At 37.8% G+C, this 18,112-nt stretch overlaps 2 protein-coding genes across 2 annotated transcripts in view; one reads left to right on the top strand and one right to left on the bottom strand.

The window, feature by feature from the left end:
* Positions 1-18,112, top strand: part of LOC131680448 (protein lozenge) — a 160,699-nt gene that overhangs the window by 91,778 nt on the left and 50,809 nt on the right. The window lies entirely within an intron of this gene.
* Positions 16,444-17,711, bottom strand: LOC131680457 (uncharacterized). The gene is made up of 2 exons (XM_058961170.1): positions 17,496-17,711; positions 16,444-17,439 (listed from the first exon to the last, which is right to left on the bottom strand). The coding sequence occupies exons 1-2, from the start codon at positions 17,604-17,606 to the stop codon at positions 16,480-16,482; spliced, it is 1,071 nt and encodes a 356-aa protein (XP_058817153.1). The 5' UTR covers positions 17,607-17,711; the 3' UTR covers positions 16,444-16,479.

The following is an 18,112-nucleotide window of genomic DNA, read 5'->3' as shown; positions in this document are numbered from 1 at the left end:
GCTGAAAAAGTTGAACTTTCAACGGAATGAAATGGCAATTGATGTATAATCAGAGATAAGTGAAGTTTATTCAATTAGTTCACGAGGTTTACTGCGCGCATCCAAAATCTAACTCATTACGTAAATAAACGCGTTATAACGATTTTAAAGTAGAGTGAAGTAGGCCAGTTTTTTGCGAGCTCCTGTGACGGTATTTTTGCACTGATTTTGACAAACAAGTACTCATTGGAATGGTTATCACGGTGTCTTTGTCGAACAACGTTATTCGAAAAAATTCGACATCCACGAAACTTCAGAATACGAATGAATAGACTATTCCCTTTCATTTGCAACCGATCTCAAAATAATCGATTTTTGTTCGAAAACTTAGATTTTACAAGGGTACTGGTTCACATTTTTGCCACTAGCTGGTACTAAGATATTCAAAGAATGCTGAAATTGATAATCTGATAAAAATTTCATTGTTTATAACTTTATAAAGAACTATAAATTGACATAAAATCATTCGAGAAAATTATTAACATTTCATCAGTTTTTAGATTTTCACGGGGCCTACTGGTTAAAATGTCGATTTGCAAGGACTCACAAAAAATTGTTAGAAATAGTTAATTTAAGTGATTACAAAGTCCCATTTTAAACGGAAAAATTATATTTTCAGATTCCGTCGGTTCTTGGGCGCCAATGATATTTTATGAACATGGAAGTATAGAAAATTGTAAGACTTGTTCAATACTCTTACCTTTTATAGATATTGATTAAAATAGTAAACAGATTTTATTTTTTCTATCATGTATTCGTGTCTTCTTTTTAATATCTATTTTATTTCTAGGGGATGGCTCTTGTAATTTAGAATTATCCTCCTTCCTGGTCAGATCCTACCTAGGGTTGCGGTACCGGTAATACCGGTACCGAAAAGCCCGGGAATACCGACCCATTTTTGGTACCGTAGTACCGGTACTGAGCAAAAGCCAGTACCGGTATTTTCGGTACTATACAATGTTTCTATGAAAAATATGTGGACCCTCTAGATGGACCTGTTTAAAAATATCGGTCAGCAAGATGATTTTTAATTATAATAATTACCTTCTATAAGTTAAACATTACTAGCTCCCGTTGTACTGAACGGTATATTTAAATTCCTGCTTTATTTAGTCGAAAATAAATTTTAACGATCTTGTACTAAAATTCAAAATATTCACATCTAGAGTAAGAGACGTAGAAATTTGCTATGAATTTATTTAATAGCGACATTCTGATTGGTTTCCATTATTCACTGGGTGGCGCGTAATAAAACTATGGTCTAAGTCATGTCTTTGGTTTGCTCTTAAACCTTTATTTATAAAAGAACGAACAGCGATTTAGTAGCAATTTTAGTAACAATTTTAGACTTGATGAACTACTTCAAATGGGGCGATTTGTAATTATTGGTGATCGGAAAATTAAGCAAAACTCCATAGTTAACAGGAAAGCAAGGAGCCTTGGTATGCAGGTTGAAACCAATTTACAGAAAATCAAGAGAGGAAATTGATTTCAAAGTGGCCTAGATTTCGAAATAAAAAAAGACGCCGCATCCGAAAAATATTTTCTGCTGAAATGAGTCACGCCATTCCGAATCAACTAAAACAATAAACAATTTTTGATCAGCACAAATCAATCATCTGAGAATAAGGTCATCAGTTTGAGCATTCCATTTCACTTTGAAGCTTTTTTCCAATTTTTTAAAAAAATATTCGAGTACCAGTACTTTACCGGTACTACCGGTACTGAGGTCTTCAGTACCGTAGTACCGGGTCTCGCCAAAAAGGGTCGGTACTGCGAACCCTAATACTTCCTGGTAAAATACAATTGACTCAAATTCAAAACTTTCTATTTGAATGAACTTAATCAGACAATTCGAGTCATTGTAACAAATGACAGATTTTATCGCAACTTTTGATTGAAAATCCTGTTAATCCTTTTCAATATTAAAAGAAAGATGAAGAGAAAAAAATGAGTTTAGGTATATGTTTGATAACTTTTGGGGCAGATTCGATTCATCAGAATGTATAGGGTTTCGCTTGCACTCAAATCGCATTTTATTTCCAAAAAGAAACATATTTCACAAAGTTTTAGGAAAAGGCATCAGAACCAAGTTTCATAATTTCTTTTAAGAAGAAATTCCAGAAGCGTTACTCGCAGAACACGGATCACAACACTAAACGAACAAGAAAGCATCGCACTGAACCATACATTCAGTAAATTATTCAAGTAGTTTAAGTCTGTTTATTAAAGATTTCTCGCCTAATATAGGATAAGAGCAAAGGTGGCATATCAAGAAAACTGGAAACGCTGTCCAGAGTAACAGCAACACCTGTTTCGGGTTAAAATGGTACTTTCTATATCTACTTTTATATTTATAGGCTCGCTATTTTCATACAATAGACAAAAGTTTTATTTCTCATAGACTATTGCGATTTCTGTTCAGCGTATAGCAATTTCGGAATTTCTTCTTAAAGAGAATTATGACTGTTGGCTTTGACACCTTTCCCCTAGGTTATGTGAAATGTGTTCTTTTTGAAGCCAATGCATGATTGGAGTACAAGAAAAGCCTTGTAGGTATATACTTCGATGAACAGAAGTCCTGCAACCTTTTCAAAAAGTTAATAAACTTGAACCTAAATCTCATAGAATTAAATTTTTATGCTAATTTTGAAACGGTCAATCAGGATTCTCAAATGACTAAATATCTAATCGAGTTTTTTTTTCAAATATAAAGGTTTAAATTTCAGCCAAATGTATCTTACAAGATGTTGATGGAAAAGGAGGTTGAGTCAAGATTATATCAGCCATCCTCCAGGCAAGTCTGGGGGAAGAAATGAAAAAAGGAACTATTATATTTTTGATAGAAAAAAAAACTATTTCTTTTAATTACATTACCCAGCACCTTTGAAAAGAGTACCAATTCCATACAAATGTTATCTACTCTTCTCATTATTTCCTTGGTCATAAGATATCATTGGTGTACAAGAACCGGTGGAATCTTAATTATATAATTATAAATTATAGTTTTTTCGCTTTTATGTTTTTTCCGCACTTTGTCAGCACTCGGATTCCTCTGAATACACTGTTCAATTAAAGCAAACCATTTTTCACACATGAAAATATTTTTTTTAAATCGGCATATTAACCAGTAGGCCCCGTGCAAATCTAAAACTTTGATAAAATTTTAATAACTTTCCCGTACGATTTTAGTCGATTTATAGCTTTCTACATAGATGTAGGCGATGCAATTACCCCTCAAATTCTTACTTTTAGTAATATGTGAATGTCTATAGCAATACCTAGTGGCAAAAATGTGAAACAGTATCTTTGCAAAACTTAAGTTTTCAAGCAGTCTTTAAAATAAAAAGTTGTTCTGGAGCCCCTGACCGATTATTTTACTTTAGGTTGCAAATGAAAGAAAAAGGTCTATTCTATCACATATTGAAGTTTTAGAGATACCGATTTTTTTCGAATAAACTTGTTCTCCAAACACACCGTGTCATACATCTGGCAACGTTTTGGCAATAATGGTTTTATGCCGGGTGAAATATTTTTCAATCTAAATCCAATAAGGCGAAGGTACTTTTTTCGATATTTTTTAAATCTAGGGGTATGATAGGTCCCTTTATTCGAGGTCAAATACCACCTAAAAATCAGCGGTTCAACTTTTATTTGAGTAGTATTATTTGAAAATAATAACACAATTCATAAATACGATTCATTGACGTCATTTAGGTAAGAAAATGAGGAAGTGGTAAATGATATAAAAAATCATGAAACCGCGGAAAGAAATGTTGAAAAATCATGTTTCAAATGACTTCTTCGATGTCCTTGTCGTCGCCAAAGTGTGGAATTGAAGTTGTGCATTCCTTTTCACGTGGTTGCTTAGCTGTGCGACGATCACGTTTTCGCTTCGGAACATTTTTTTTAATTCCTTTTCCGTTTTCTTTTTCGATTATCTACTTCAACAACACCCTAAATTAAGGTATCGCAGCAATCGATGTGACCGCATGTGCACTTTTTTTCGTTCTATTAAGCTTCATTTTAAAATGTCTATAAAATCATAGTCCCAAATTTTAACGTAAAAATCGTAATCGCAGTGAAGACACATTTCGGCCTGGTGAGCGTCTGCTAGTTTGAAATCTGTTCGGAAGCTTCCCGCACCTATACCCAGTAAAAAAACCGCATTAATTGGAAAACCCGCGTAAAAAAAACTTAATTCGAAAATCCTCGTAAAAAACGCGTTAATTCGAAAATCCGCGTAAAAACCACCACGTTAATTCGAAAATCCGTGTAAAAAACTCAGCAAAATACTTAGACGGTACTCCTTTTGAATGCAAAAGACTTCGACTTTTTCCTGAAAAAAATGCAAAGAACTTAGAAGAATTTTGGCAGATTTTTTTGGGCGGATTTCGCAATTAACACAGTTTTTGCAAAAATCCTTTTGAATGCAAATTTTCGGAAAGATGGAAGAGACGGTCTGGACTCCTTATGGCCCGCACCTCAAAAATATGGGTATTTTCGGAATGGTCTTGACGAGTAGGTGCCAGAAATTGATTTTTGATGCCATTTTGAAATCAAAGATGGCGAATTCCGGTTTAGCGAAATGATCCGGAATGGTCCTGACGAGTAGGCGCCAGAAATTTATGTTTGACGCTATTTTGAAATCCAAGATGGCGACTTCCGGTGTAGCGAAATTCGCTATAACCCAATCAATATGTGTATTTTCGGTATGATCTTGACAAGTAGGTGCCAGAAATTTATATTTGACACTATTTTGAAATTCAAGATTGCGACTTTCGGTTTACTGCAATTCGCTATAACCCAATCAATATGGGTATGTCCGATCCACCGAAATTCCCGCTTGAAAATTTGGTAATCATCCAAAACATCCTCGAATATAAGATTTAATCATAAACCAGCGAAATGCAAAATATTTATATATGTTCATCCTGAAGAGTGCTGTGAGAATGGAAGTGAGAGAAGGAAGAGACGTATGTGGTGTGAGTTGGGCGTTTGAATTGATTCAAATTAAACACAGTGCTTAAATTCTACAACTTCAACTTCCAGAAATACCCATATTGATTGGATTACAGCGAATTTCGCTAAATCGGAAATCGCCATCATGGATTTCAAAATGGCGTCAAAAATCAATTTCTGCCACCTACTCTTCTATAGTAATCTTGAAGAACCATCCTCCACGCGAACCAAACCGTCAAATAAAGTGGCTATGTTCCCAAATAAAAGCAACTTTGAATACGTCCCTCCCGGACTGTTCTTCTACCTCATTGGTCTGTTTTTTTTACTTCTATTAGTTTACTTTTCCACTACTCATCTATACCAAAAAAATATCAGTCAATCTATACGCTTCTACTTAATCGCTTCATATTTTTTTCTTTTGATTCGGCATCTTCGTTTACCTTTTATTACTATATCTTAACTTAGATTCATAACAACACTCACTAACACAATCAATGGTATATTCTCTCATATACACTCATCATATCTCATTCAAAACGTACAAACCGCGCCAGCCTTCGCGGTATCACAAACCGGGACACAAACGCGAACATGCAATTGCAATCATCCACACATACTGGACCATTAAAAAATGAGGCTCATATTCACTAGACAACACATTCCATGGAAACGTGACCGGGAACTCTAGTGTTATGGGAGAACTCTCTTCTAGCACCTGAACCGTACACTAAAAATTAAGCAACAAATTCACGGTCCGCGCGATCATTCAAGAACACATCGCGGTATAAGCGACAAGAACGTAAACATACAAACGCTTGAGCTTTTCGCGATCTTGCACGCTCATGTACGGTTGCGGTCTCACAAATTTGATAAACCCACGGGATAAACTGAACTTTTTAACACATGAATCGGTATCACATAATCGCAAAATACATACATTTGCTATCAAACCTTATGGAGAAACATATTATATTTATTTCTGAACAGCCAACAGTAGTACTGTTCAATGCACCTTTTCATCACATTCTGCAGAGCAATCATTCGTATACATCAATTCATTAACCCTACCCCAACCCACACCCTGATCCTCTCCCATGGCGTTTTTTGTGGTCTGCATGGACTATTCTATTATTACTTCTCCTATTATCGCCTTGAACTGACTTGCGCTATCATTGCCCCAACAAATGCTGCAAAATGCAAATGAAAATGAAATTACGAACAATTTTCCTGTCAAAATAATTCAATTTTACATTATAGTAGTAACCTATAGTGCCCCCAAACGGCTGATCTGTCGTGCCTCCAAGCGTATGTTTCATGATGATGTATTTTTTTCAAAAACAGACGATACTCGTGTTCAGCTTTAATTTTTACGTAGCTCGAAAAAACTCACATTACATTTTTTACATTGATTAAATGTACTATACTGAAGACAAAAGACATGCGTTTTCGCAGAACAAAACGAGAAAACATAACGGTGCCGTAACTAATACCGCTGATCTACGGTTACAACTGAAATGACAGTCGTTAGCGATGTTCTCTACCGTGTATATAATTCACGCAACATGACCGACCTCTGCAACAACATAGCAAAGATAATACCCTATACCAGCCGCTCTCAACCTTTCTCGTACCACGGACGCCTTAGAAACTACCCTGGGTCGTTGCGGACCCCCACAATTAAAAATCGATTTTGTATGCTATCAATATATTATTACCAGTCTGTTAGGGAACAAGACTTCAAATTTCAATATCCACTCCGAAAATATATTTTTCTTCGCGACCCCAGCAACGACGTCACGGCCCCCTAGGGATCCGCGGACCACAGGTTGAGAATCACTGCCCTATACCTATGGTACCCTACCTATTTGATCCCATTCTACCCTACCTAATCAACGATCAACATGGCTTCGTGTCTGGTTATTGAACAGTGACTAACCTGCCGAGTCTAACATTCTACATAACAAGACGTATGGCTCGTCACGCTTAAACTGATATTATTTACACCGAGCTATCTTCAGCTTTTAATAAAATGAACCACGATATAATAATCGCTATAAAGGAGAAATTTGGAATCAACGTTAGTTTGTGCAGTTCTTTCGATCCTAGCACAGACACCCACATTTACTTCTACATCAGGTATAGCCCAGGGAAGGTACTTGGGACCGTTGATGTTTCTGCTTGACTTCAATGATTTTGTGCTGAATGCTCCTCGCCAGTCTTTAACAGATGATCCCAAAAATATTTCGACTTACTTCCAGATTTCTCCAACAACATCACGAAACCCTCGCTGATTGTGCTGTAGTGTGTGTAAATCCGGTTAGTCGGTGATCGGACTGTCCTGGATTTCTACGCTCCAAAAGAACACCAAGCGGATTATACCCAATACAGTACAGTATGTCCAACGTACTTGCAGTTTTTTTGAGTTTTGTTTGTTTTTTTGTTTATTTTAAAACTCACTGTTTTTAGTTTTAGATGTCGTTCATGCATTAGAGGCACTATTTTGAGAGAGGGAATGTACATTTTCACTACGCACTACATCCTGTATCTATCTAGATGCCAAAAAAGGGGGGAAGTAGTTTACTGCACACAGTGATGGCATTTCACCCTAGTGATGCACTGGCGCGTAAGTGTGATGCCTACACAGAGGATACAATGATCACACACCACAGAAAAAAGCAGAACGCTCTTTCTTTCGGAGCTGTATAGACCGATTTCAAGTGTGCGCTGGTGTTGAGGTAGTTGGGTGCGAGATAACTGTGCTCTCTTGCTCTTTAAATTCTCTGTGGCGCGCTCAGATAAAGTCACCACCGCGCGCCCCCCAGTGTCGCTGTGGTGTATTCACTGGCGTGCGATCTTTGGTTTGTTTTCGTCTTACAAGCGCGGGTGAGATTGATTTAATTTGCACAGATTGTTGCGTTGTGTTGTGTGGATGGTGGTGGCTTATTTCAAGCTTATATGATTTTCTATTGAAGATTTCATACAAGTTGCTTGGTAAAGCGAACGAGTTTATAAAGTATTGTTACACTACCTGCAAAACTAAAAGTACTCGGTCCTCGGAGCAAATTGGGAAAACTTTTTACGTATCATCGTATAGCAGTGGCGTAGCCAGGGGGGATTTTGGGGGTTAAACCCCCCCCCCCCCAAACCAAAATTAATTGGATTGAAAAAAAAATTGATACTGACGAATTTAATTTAATATTCCACAAAATATTTTTGGAAAAATATTCTCTGATCACTACATTGAGAGCTGTGTTTAAAGCGTCATGAGAACTTTTGGAAAATTGTGGGAAGGGGATCTTGTAACTTATCTCTTAGCCAAAATCCCATAGCTATCAAATTACTTCAATGTAAAATAAAATAACTGTCTGAATTATTATGAGCTCATTTTTGGAAAGATACTTCAAAATATGGATTAGAGACAATTTTTCGAAGGGGAATCTAAATTTGAATAGGTTGATTGCATATAAAACATTAGCTTGTTTACAGAAAACTTACATACATTTCAGCATTTGCTGAAAATGTATTTTTTTAGATTGTGTAGAGTTTAGACAACAAATCAATATGGTTAACAACAAGAATAACATTTCAGAAACTAGTTGAAAGCTGATGTAATTTTGTCTCTAGCAGGTCAGGTTTTTTTGGTTTTTGAGCATTGGATTTTTGTTGTATTATCAACTATATGAATAGCCTCTTAGCAGGATGCAATGAATGGCGTTCTAAAATTTTGTGTGCTACGTACTAGTACTGCAAGTTGTGAGGTTGACTAATGAAGAAAAGTAAAATTAATGCTCGATAAATTTTTAACGGTCACGATCACATTCATTCGAAACTGCCAAATTTCGATGTTAAGTAACATTGAAGAATTTCAAAACGTAAAACTGTTCATCTGCTGATAGAATAATTTTGACGGTTAATTCTCCTAGAAGTAATTATAGACAAGAATTACTCTTCAACCAAATTTGGGTCGAGACTTAATGTCTCCAGCAAAGTTTTCGAAAGTGCTATTTCAAACAACTTTGTCAAAGACATAAATATCCCACATATTCAGAGTATCGAAATATAGTAGCAGAAAACGTTTACAACAAGCTATTCTGAAATTACTGTATTTGATAAATCTCTTCTGCGGTAATTAAATAATAAATTCACATTGCGTTCAAGGTGCCTTTGAAGCTTACAAAAAAAATAAGGGAACTGGATTTAAATAATTCCCAGATATTAAAAGGACTCAAAAACACAAACAGTGATTCCATTTTCAGGAGCTAGCATCAATTCGGCGCTAGCTTAGTCCGCCGACCAAGTTAGTGTCGGATTCTGATGAGATGAAGTCGAAGCGCAAGTTTCAGTTCCATCCATCCATAATTTAGTTATAGGTTTTGTGTTCTCAACTCGCAATGATTGTTTCAAACAATTTTATCCGTAGCGCAGAAAAAAATAGTTTTCACCTAAATTTTTCTTCACTAAAGGAGAAATATAGCAGGCCCAGTCCATTTAAATCCCTATATGTTGAATTCATGTAGCCTTCATATTTTCAACAAAATTGTTTGAAATGACATTATCAAAAACTTTGCTGAAGGCACCATGTCTCTTAATATTTTTGAAAAATTAATTCACCATAATTACCTCTATGAGAGTTAATCACTAAAATTTCTATATCAAAGCAGGCGCTGTTTTATGTTGATAACTTCCCGAAGTTGTCAAACCTTCAAAGTCAAGGATTATTATATTAGGTGATCTTGGACGTTAAAATTTTTTTAGATCATTTATCCCACTTTAAAAGTTCGCAATTTTTGACTTCATTGACATATTATACAAGAAAATAATCTATAGAGGTTTGAAAACTGTTCCATGTTAATCCTTCTTGTTTGTAGACTGGAATAACATCTGTTAGACTACTTATGTTTTTGAGTTTTCAATAATTTATCAAACTCATTAAATTTTAGCATTTTTTCAAAAAATTTGCGATTTTCATCAAAACCCCCTCCAAACCAAATTTCTGGCTACGCCACTGTCGTATAGAGAGTTTTATAATGACCAGAGGCACCTGATATTCAAACTCGTATTATAAGTATTAATAGTTTTATTATAACTTAATCCTACAAGTTTAAAACGAAATCTTAGATTTCGTCCACAGGCTTGACATATTCAGTGAAATTAGGTATACGCTTGTGGCGATAATTAATTTACATACAACATCACAATTGAGCGTACACCCGTTATTCATTTGTTCATTTGTCTATTATTTTGCGTGGTAATCGTTTAAACAGCAGGCGAAAGCGAATGTTTCAAGAGCAAGGGAGCTAGGAAGGGGATTCTGCGCGTCAACGAGCGAAATAAATTGGCTCAGTTTCGGGGTCAAGAAAAAAGGCCACTAGTGTTCATGCTTATTTTAAATGAACAATGAATCTTGTGTTCCATAAAGGGCTGTTATAAATGGGTCAGCAGCAACAATGTTTATTATACGTAGAAGATAAAAATTCGGTGAGGTCATAAACATCCTCTGATACATAAAATTAATATTATAAGTTTTACAAATTATAAAATCACGGTAAACATATAAACGTTCCTTGGAACAATTTAGTATGTACTGCGAAGACGGTGGATTTGCCATTTTGAACTTCTTTGCTCTACTCGAACATGTTAGGTTTTAATTTTAATTCTCTCTCTTATTATTCCATGGCGTGTAAATTCGAGAGAAAACCAACTAATTTATTTAAATGATGGCAAAGAAGAAAAATGCCGTCAAAAGATTCCAGAACTAATTATTGAGGGGTTACACCACTATAGAGCACGAAAGATAAGCATATTTCGGGAATTTATCTTGACGCAATAATGAGATGAATCGAGATCTTGTTCAACTTTCCGGCTGTGCACGCTGCTCTGAAAATCTAGCGAAATCGTCTTAAAGCATCAGCGGCTGATCGTTCAGTGGGCCATAAGCACGACTTCCGTAGGGTTAATGAAATATATAACATAAGTAATGAATTGCAAAAAAATGATTTATTCGAGTAATTTCATCACAAGATGGCGGCTGTGCAGCACTTTCCCGTCGGGGGAGTTTTTTTGGAAGGGGTCCACGGCCGGAACTCTACGTCCCGTAATTGTTGATCCAGAGCCAAAAACCAAAGCTTTTTAAACTTCTTAGAACGACAGCAAGCGGCGTACGTAAGATTTTTTCTATGTCTTGATTTTTTCGCGAAATGGCACATTTTTAGTCGCTGAAAATGTGTTAAAAATCGACACAAAATTGCTTATTAAAAATTATGCAATGAAAAAATTAAATCCCACGTATATCGCTGGAGAAAGTAATCTTAAACATGCTGTAAAAATTTTAGGCTCATCAAAAATCATTTGTTCGAGTTACATTTCCGGCCAGATCAAAAAGAGGCGTTGCGAAAATTTTTAATATTTATTTATTGTTTTCGCGATTCATTTTTTGGAATATCATTTTCAGCATCCTAAAGCACCAGTAAAGAAAATTCAACCAATAAATAAAAATTAAATGTTTTAAAAAATCTACAGTGCTGTAACCCCTTGAAAGCACTGTACCAGTCAAATAGAAGCGCTTTTAAATTGGCACGTCATTATTTTTAATAACGCGCTACAGAAAAAAAACAAGTAACAATGTGAATTCTCGTGAAATTTATCTTGTTTTATGTGGACTTTACCTCGGAAAAATTGGACATCGGATAAGCCTCTTCTAGCGTGAGTGAGAGAGAATTACAATATGATAATAATCGAAAACGTGTGTAATACCAGGACATTACTTGAAATGGATCACTTTACTTTTTGGCGTCGCCAAATTCGCAATCAAAATAAGTTAAATTACCATTGAGTTATTCAGTCGAACAAAAAATAGGCCGGTCCTAATGTGGATGTACAAATCCCGTCTTACATCTGTTATACGATTATTCTGCTACTACAGATCATTATAAAAATTTGTTTATACCAGCCGATACCTTGATACGTAAAATGTTTTCCTTGTTTGCCCCTAGGCTCGAATACTTCAGGTTTCCCACGGTAGTGTAACAACACTCTATAAACTCGTAAGCTTTACCAAGCAACTTATATGAAATCTTCAGTAGAAAATCATATAAGTTTTAAATAAGCCACCACCATCCACACAACACAACGCAACAACCTGTGCAAATTAAATCAATCTCGCCCGCACTGCCGCTTCTAAGACGAAAACAAACCAAAGATCACACGCCAGTGAATACACCACAGCGACGCTGGGGCGCGCGCGGTGGCGAATTTATCTGAGCGCGCCACAGAGAATTTCAAGAGCTCTTCTCCACACTCTAGATCGTTCCAGTGTTGGGTGTATGAAAATTTACCTCTGCCATCAACATGCGCTTACACACATCAAATACGGCGGTGTATATGAACGAAAGAGAAGCGCTCTCGTTTTGCTTGCCAGAGTGTGGGGAGTAACTTCAATTTCTCTTTACTGCACAGAGGATAGGGACATCACTGACTGCACAGACTTAAATGCCTGCCAGCCCGCCAGCAACTTTTAGTCCTAGAGTTTGCAATTAGGACCACTTTCCTCTATTGTTTTCGCTTCTGAAATATCAATATTTTCTAAACTATTTGCACCAAAACCCATTCTAAGCAAAATTTCCGGCTATGATGCAGACTGCAACTGTTAGACATACCAATAAACTACACATAGGAACGCCATAAAATCATCATCTATCAACCCTTCCACAATGGCCAACATACGGAAGTAAGATTTCTGTTAAAAATTCAATCGTGTAATTTGCTTCTCTTGGTAAGTTTTGAGTTCCGAAAAAGGCAGCTGTAATACTAGATATTACAAGCCAAAAGTTGTTTTCCCTGGAGTGCTGGCATCTAAAGGATTACAAAAGCCTACCGAGCCAAGCAGGTAAGATAAAAATGCGAAAATTGGCCTCTACCCATCTGTGGCCCTGTGCGTTACTCGTTCAGCAACGTTTAGCGTACAGGGGACTCTGTGGGTGTTTGGTAATAGGACATTGCAGGGAACACATCTGATCTGTGCGGGCTCGTTAAAATCTAAAACCGGAGATGGGCCCTGCTGCTGATGCAGGATCCCAAAACTGCTGCTGCTGCACTTTGCATCAGTCGGCATGAATAATTCGGAAACAAAACTGTCCTCTACATTTGGCTCGGACTGCTAGCCAATCTGCTAGCTAATGAAAAGAGCCGTATCCTCTCCGCCACTCTCTAATGGATCCTGTGTGACTGCTGCGGAGGACATTCAACGCGGGGTATCCTTTTTCCGAGCCAAACGTGTGCTGATGTGCAGTTCCGTCCAATTCTTCTGTTTGGCATACGGCAACGAAGAGTCCAAATGGTAGACATGCACGAAATAAAGAGGCAATTACATAACTTTTCGCTCGGTTTACGACAAACGTGTCCCCTCTCTCTCAGCAGAGCACCGTGTGCCAAATGGTTGTTGTGAACACGAAACGTTAGAATAAATGTTGGTCATTCAATATTATGCTAACTTTGGAGTGGTAATTTTGTAATCTTTGTTAAACAAAGGTGAGTTTTGGAAGCAATTTGCAGAACTGTGAGTGAACGTGTTTTTAATATCAGTTTATTAGGTTTGAACCAAGAGTTAGATTTTCCAACGCACTGTACGAGTTGAGCTCGCTTTACGCTCAGGTGCTATGATGTGGTTATAAAAGTATTTCCTTTATCATTCTACTTGATAATAATAGTTTTCGTCTGCTAAAATTTATGTAAAACAAACAAATCTGTAAACCGGTTGTTTCAACAGAGTTCAATTACAGGGATGGTGCAACGGACCACCTTTATACTTAGAATCCTTTATTGTCGGGTTTCTAAAAGCAGCGCTTTCGAGACCTGCGCGTGCCTCGATATTTCCTGACAATTTTTATGCTACTCACTTGAACCCTCTCAGGCAAGGTGAGGTACAAAAAAAAACAGGGATTGATCGGATTATATGATCTCATATTCACCACAAGCCTAGGTTTAGTAAGAACTAAGCCAACCTTAGGGCAGAGCTTGAACTCAGCCAGAATCTGTTCTTGAATCCAACGCTCGTCGAGGCTAACGAACTTCCCACAGCGCAGTGACTAGAAAGACCTTTTGTTTATGATACATCACACAACAGTCGCCGGGAGGCGCAGCATATGTTGCAACGATGTTGCGGTTACGGGCAGCTCTAATTTTTGCCTTTTTACATTCGAGGAAGAGACGCTTCACGCAAAAGAAAAGCTTCTACGAACTTTTTACACGTCGTTTCGTCTCTTTTTGTAATCGAAAATAAATTTGACGTTGCGGTTTTCGATATTTGAAAGGCACACATAAAACAGCAAACCGTCTCTTGTACCATGTGATCCCTGGCATAGGTTAGGCATAGGCATTCTCATGGAAAATGGAAACTCTGAACCAGGCGGTAATTACATTGCTATTTGAACAGCTGCACGAGAATGTACAGCGGAGAGGAAAGTCAAGAAAGTGCGACATCGACATGTATCTTAATTAATCTCCCGTTGAAAGTGTCAAATCCTGACATTCAATTAACTGTAAGCCAAGGATCGAGATAAAGAAAAAAAGAGGCCACCCGCTATCCAAGTGTGGTACCGAGAGAAAGAGCCCTTATCAGCATCCATGCAAATTCTTCACTCCATATTGTCTCCGTAAACGGTGCGGCCTCAGCGGCGGCGGCGACAACCAACGAAACGCCCCGGGGCTTGTCATGTGCATACAGCATAGGGACTAATTATGGAAATCTGACAACGGCCGTTGCCTGCCGATCCGCTCCGTCATGTTTGCTGGTACCGTGGTAGGATGGGAACAATAATAATATTGCAATCGTCTCAAGAACGGCGAGTGTGGGATATTTTTTTTGCAGCCGCATTAGGTCAACGATCAATGGTTTGTAGAAACGTGGTGATAACAGCGCGGTAACCATTAGAACGGTTTAAATAGTATTGATTTCGAGATTGTTTTTTTTTTGTTTTTGTATTATGATTACACATTTTTGTCAGCTCAGATGCATAACCAAAAATTTAGCGTGGAAGGGAGGCACAAATCGGAGATTTGCTGAAGAATTTTCGAGTTCATTATATAAGTATTCCATTCAATATTGTATTTGAAATAATGAAGCAAAAATAAATCAAATAGTCATCATCCTAGTCTCAAGCAACCTAGACACACTGAATAATGTTTTATTACGTTTATTGAAGTTTTAACCTTAGGGTCATTCGCCTCTTTTTTCACCTTAAAAAAAATTCTAACCCCATATGCGGGGTTGGGAACCAAACCCAGTTAAGCTGCGTACAAGGCAACGATTTACCAACTACGCTATGCCTGCACCTACTAAATAAATATATTACAGTTTACGGGGTTATTGCCTTGATGTTCGCGATCAGATGTTGTTCCTAACCCCAAGTAACAGTTTTTAGCTCGCTACAAGTGCAATCTAAGTTTTATTAGTGGCTATACACTACCATAAAACCTCAATTATTACTAGGGACTTCTTTCCCTTTCGGGTCACGAGCGTGAACCCTCCGTCATTGCTAGTAACTCCCTCATTGATAGTATTAGCTGTTGAGTTTATGGTACTTGACTGAGTGTTGGCATTTCTTTCTGTAGATGAGCTTTCTTTGCGGTTTCTGAGCAGGGTTGTCCGTAATGTGCCGTTTGTTCACAGAACTGGCACGTGTTAGTTTGTCCTTGATATGTACATAGAGTTCGCTGTATAATGTAATCACCCCTTCTGTTTTGTACCGCAGGGTAAGGTAGGATGGAATGGTTTAGTCTACCCGCATTATCACCACAAAAGCATCATTTGAAATACCTGGAAAGTAGTTCCTCCACGTGTCCTCCGTAATGGATTCCACTTCTCCGAAATACGACATAAATCTTTTGATGGCCACTTCCATATACACAGGGATCTTGATTTTGGCGATGTCACAATCCAGCACGTGTTTCAAGTTGTTTTACAAAATAAATGTTTTCGCCTGGGCGAATTTGTTGAATGTTATCAGCACCGCGTCCCTGACGTGCTCCAACTGGATGAAGCTGGCCTCTGAAAATTTGAAAATGGCGCATTTTCACCTTCAGCAAATGTTCCACATCACCAATACTCGGTCTTATGCGGAAAGACCGGAAGTCAATGGCCACCGTGTTAGCCCGAAGAATCACATTTTGTTGACTAGACTCAGTCATCTTGATAGATCACCACGCAAGAATAATAGTAACGGTTTCGTTTGTTCTTTAGACAATGCACACAAGTAAAAAATAACTCATACTATGTTGCGTTTCGGCTTCGCCTCATCAGAAACCGACACTAACACATTGTCGGAATAGATTAGCGCCGGCTTGACGCAAATCCCTTAAAACTAAAACACACTATGTGTTTCAATCAAACGACTGATCAAACGTGATGTCCCGTTCGAGCAGAAGTTCTGTTTATGCCGATGAGACACAAGTGAAGCCGAAACTTGTCTTGGCTTAGCAGGCCTATGCGAAATATAGTCGATGTTCAATGATATCCTCTTCTGTTAGGAAAAACTTATTGCATCTACAGCAAATCGGACCCTTACGACAAACTTTCTGGTACAGACTGTGGTTGTTCTCAACCACATCGAACAGTTCGTAGAGTTTATCTATTTGAGTTTTCATCTGGCAAGGTACAAACTTCGTACCTTTTGAAGTCAAGCCTTGATCCTCGTTAGTTCCGGCGTCGGTATCGTACGAAACTGCAGCAACCTTTTTGGTTGGCTTTTTGCAAAAAATTAGTTTGCTCTTTGACTTCAACTTTTCCCGACTGCCATGGCCATTCTCCTGAATAGGTTTGTTCTTTGCCTTCAACTTTTTCCGATTGCCCCGATCGATTGCGTCGATTATCTCAACGAAATTTTCAAACACAAGCAAACATCCATCGCACTTGTTGACAAACTGATGCGGCTGCATACGCAGCTGACAAATCGAGCAACTAACAAACTCAATTGTTTTACCAGGTTTGATGGTATGCAGAATCGCTTCCGCGTACAGCTCCACTGCCAAATCGTCCATCCGAACTTCCATTTTCTCCCAAGCGCGAGCAGTTTGTTGGCGGAGAGTTGCTTCAGAATCCAGACACTGTCGCTTCAAGCCACATCCTACGTCCAAATGGTTCAAACAAACATCGCAGATGTACGACAGTTGGTAATCTTCTGTTTCAACCCTGACTTCCCCCAGGAACCGCAACATATCAATGATAGGTAACTTCCACGTATCACAGATACAGTTTAGCGGATACAATTCTTCGACTTCCTCATTTAAACATATGCGACAGTGCAAGTCTATCTCCTCGTGTTCCATGGAGAATTTTTGTTGTGCGTTTGATGCACTATATTGTTGCCAAAGTTCGTATGTCTGATCTAGGCGCGATGAACATTTAGAACAAATGTGCTCCGGTAACCCATCCGTACAGTCCAACTGCAATATTGGATTATATTCAAACTTTTCCGTGTTACACAAATGGTAGCCGTTACCTTTTCTCCAATTAAAACTTCCATCATCTTTAAAATGCGTCCTTGCTGGGAAATCAAGGATATCCATTTACCTGGTATGAGTTCCAAGCAAATACGGCAACGAGGATCCATTTTGCAGAAAAGTAAAGTTTCCGAGCAATCTCGGAATAATGATAATGAAAATTAATTAACGATCACTGTCGGGCACTTTACCCGGCTTCGTCGTGCCAGCCAAGATTAAATTTTGTCAGATACAAACCAAAGACAATGTTTTTAATCTGAAGACACGCGGTGAAAAAAACAGTAATTTGGCTGCGCACTGATAAAATCAAGCATAATTTTTAAAAACAGCGAAACTCATATTGTACCCAAACAGCAAAAGCCGATGATATTCTCTAAGTTTTGTTTTACCGTGCAGAGCCCATCTACCCATACCGATTTTTACGCCAATTATTCAGCTAAAATGCACCAAAAGGGACTTTTCATTGAATGGAACGAACATTCGCGATCAAGACATTCAACAGAGTGTTATGAAGAAAAAATTAAAGTTACGATGTTATTAGTGATTGTATGTTGTTTCCCGGAATTCCATTTCCCGGAAAACCATTTCCCAGGATGTCATTTCCCGGAAAACTATT

Source organism: Topomyia yanbarensis, chromosome 1, assembly GCF_030247195.1.
Source record: "Topomyia yanbarensis strain Yona2022 chromosome 1, ASM3024719v1, whole genome shotgun sequence".
In the NCBI taxonomy this organism is placed as follows: Eukaryota; Metazoa; Arthropoda; class Insecta; order Diptera; family Culicidae; genus Topomyia; species Topomyia yanbarensis.
The sequence above is the reverse complement of the archived record's forward strand: the minus strand, read 5'-3'. Positions and strand labels throughout refer to the sequence as shown.

Bases quoted from the DNA above. Each gene is read 5' to 3' on its own strand.
- LOC131680457 (XM_058961170.1), bottom strand. From the start codon at position 17,606: ATGGATCCTCGTTGCCGTATTTGCTTGGAACTCATACCAGGTAAATGG. The intron at 17,440-17,495 runs GTAACGGCTACC...CCAATATTGCAG, and splicing joins AAGTTTTAATTGGAGAAAAG to TTGGACTGTACGGATGGGTT.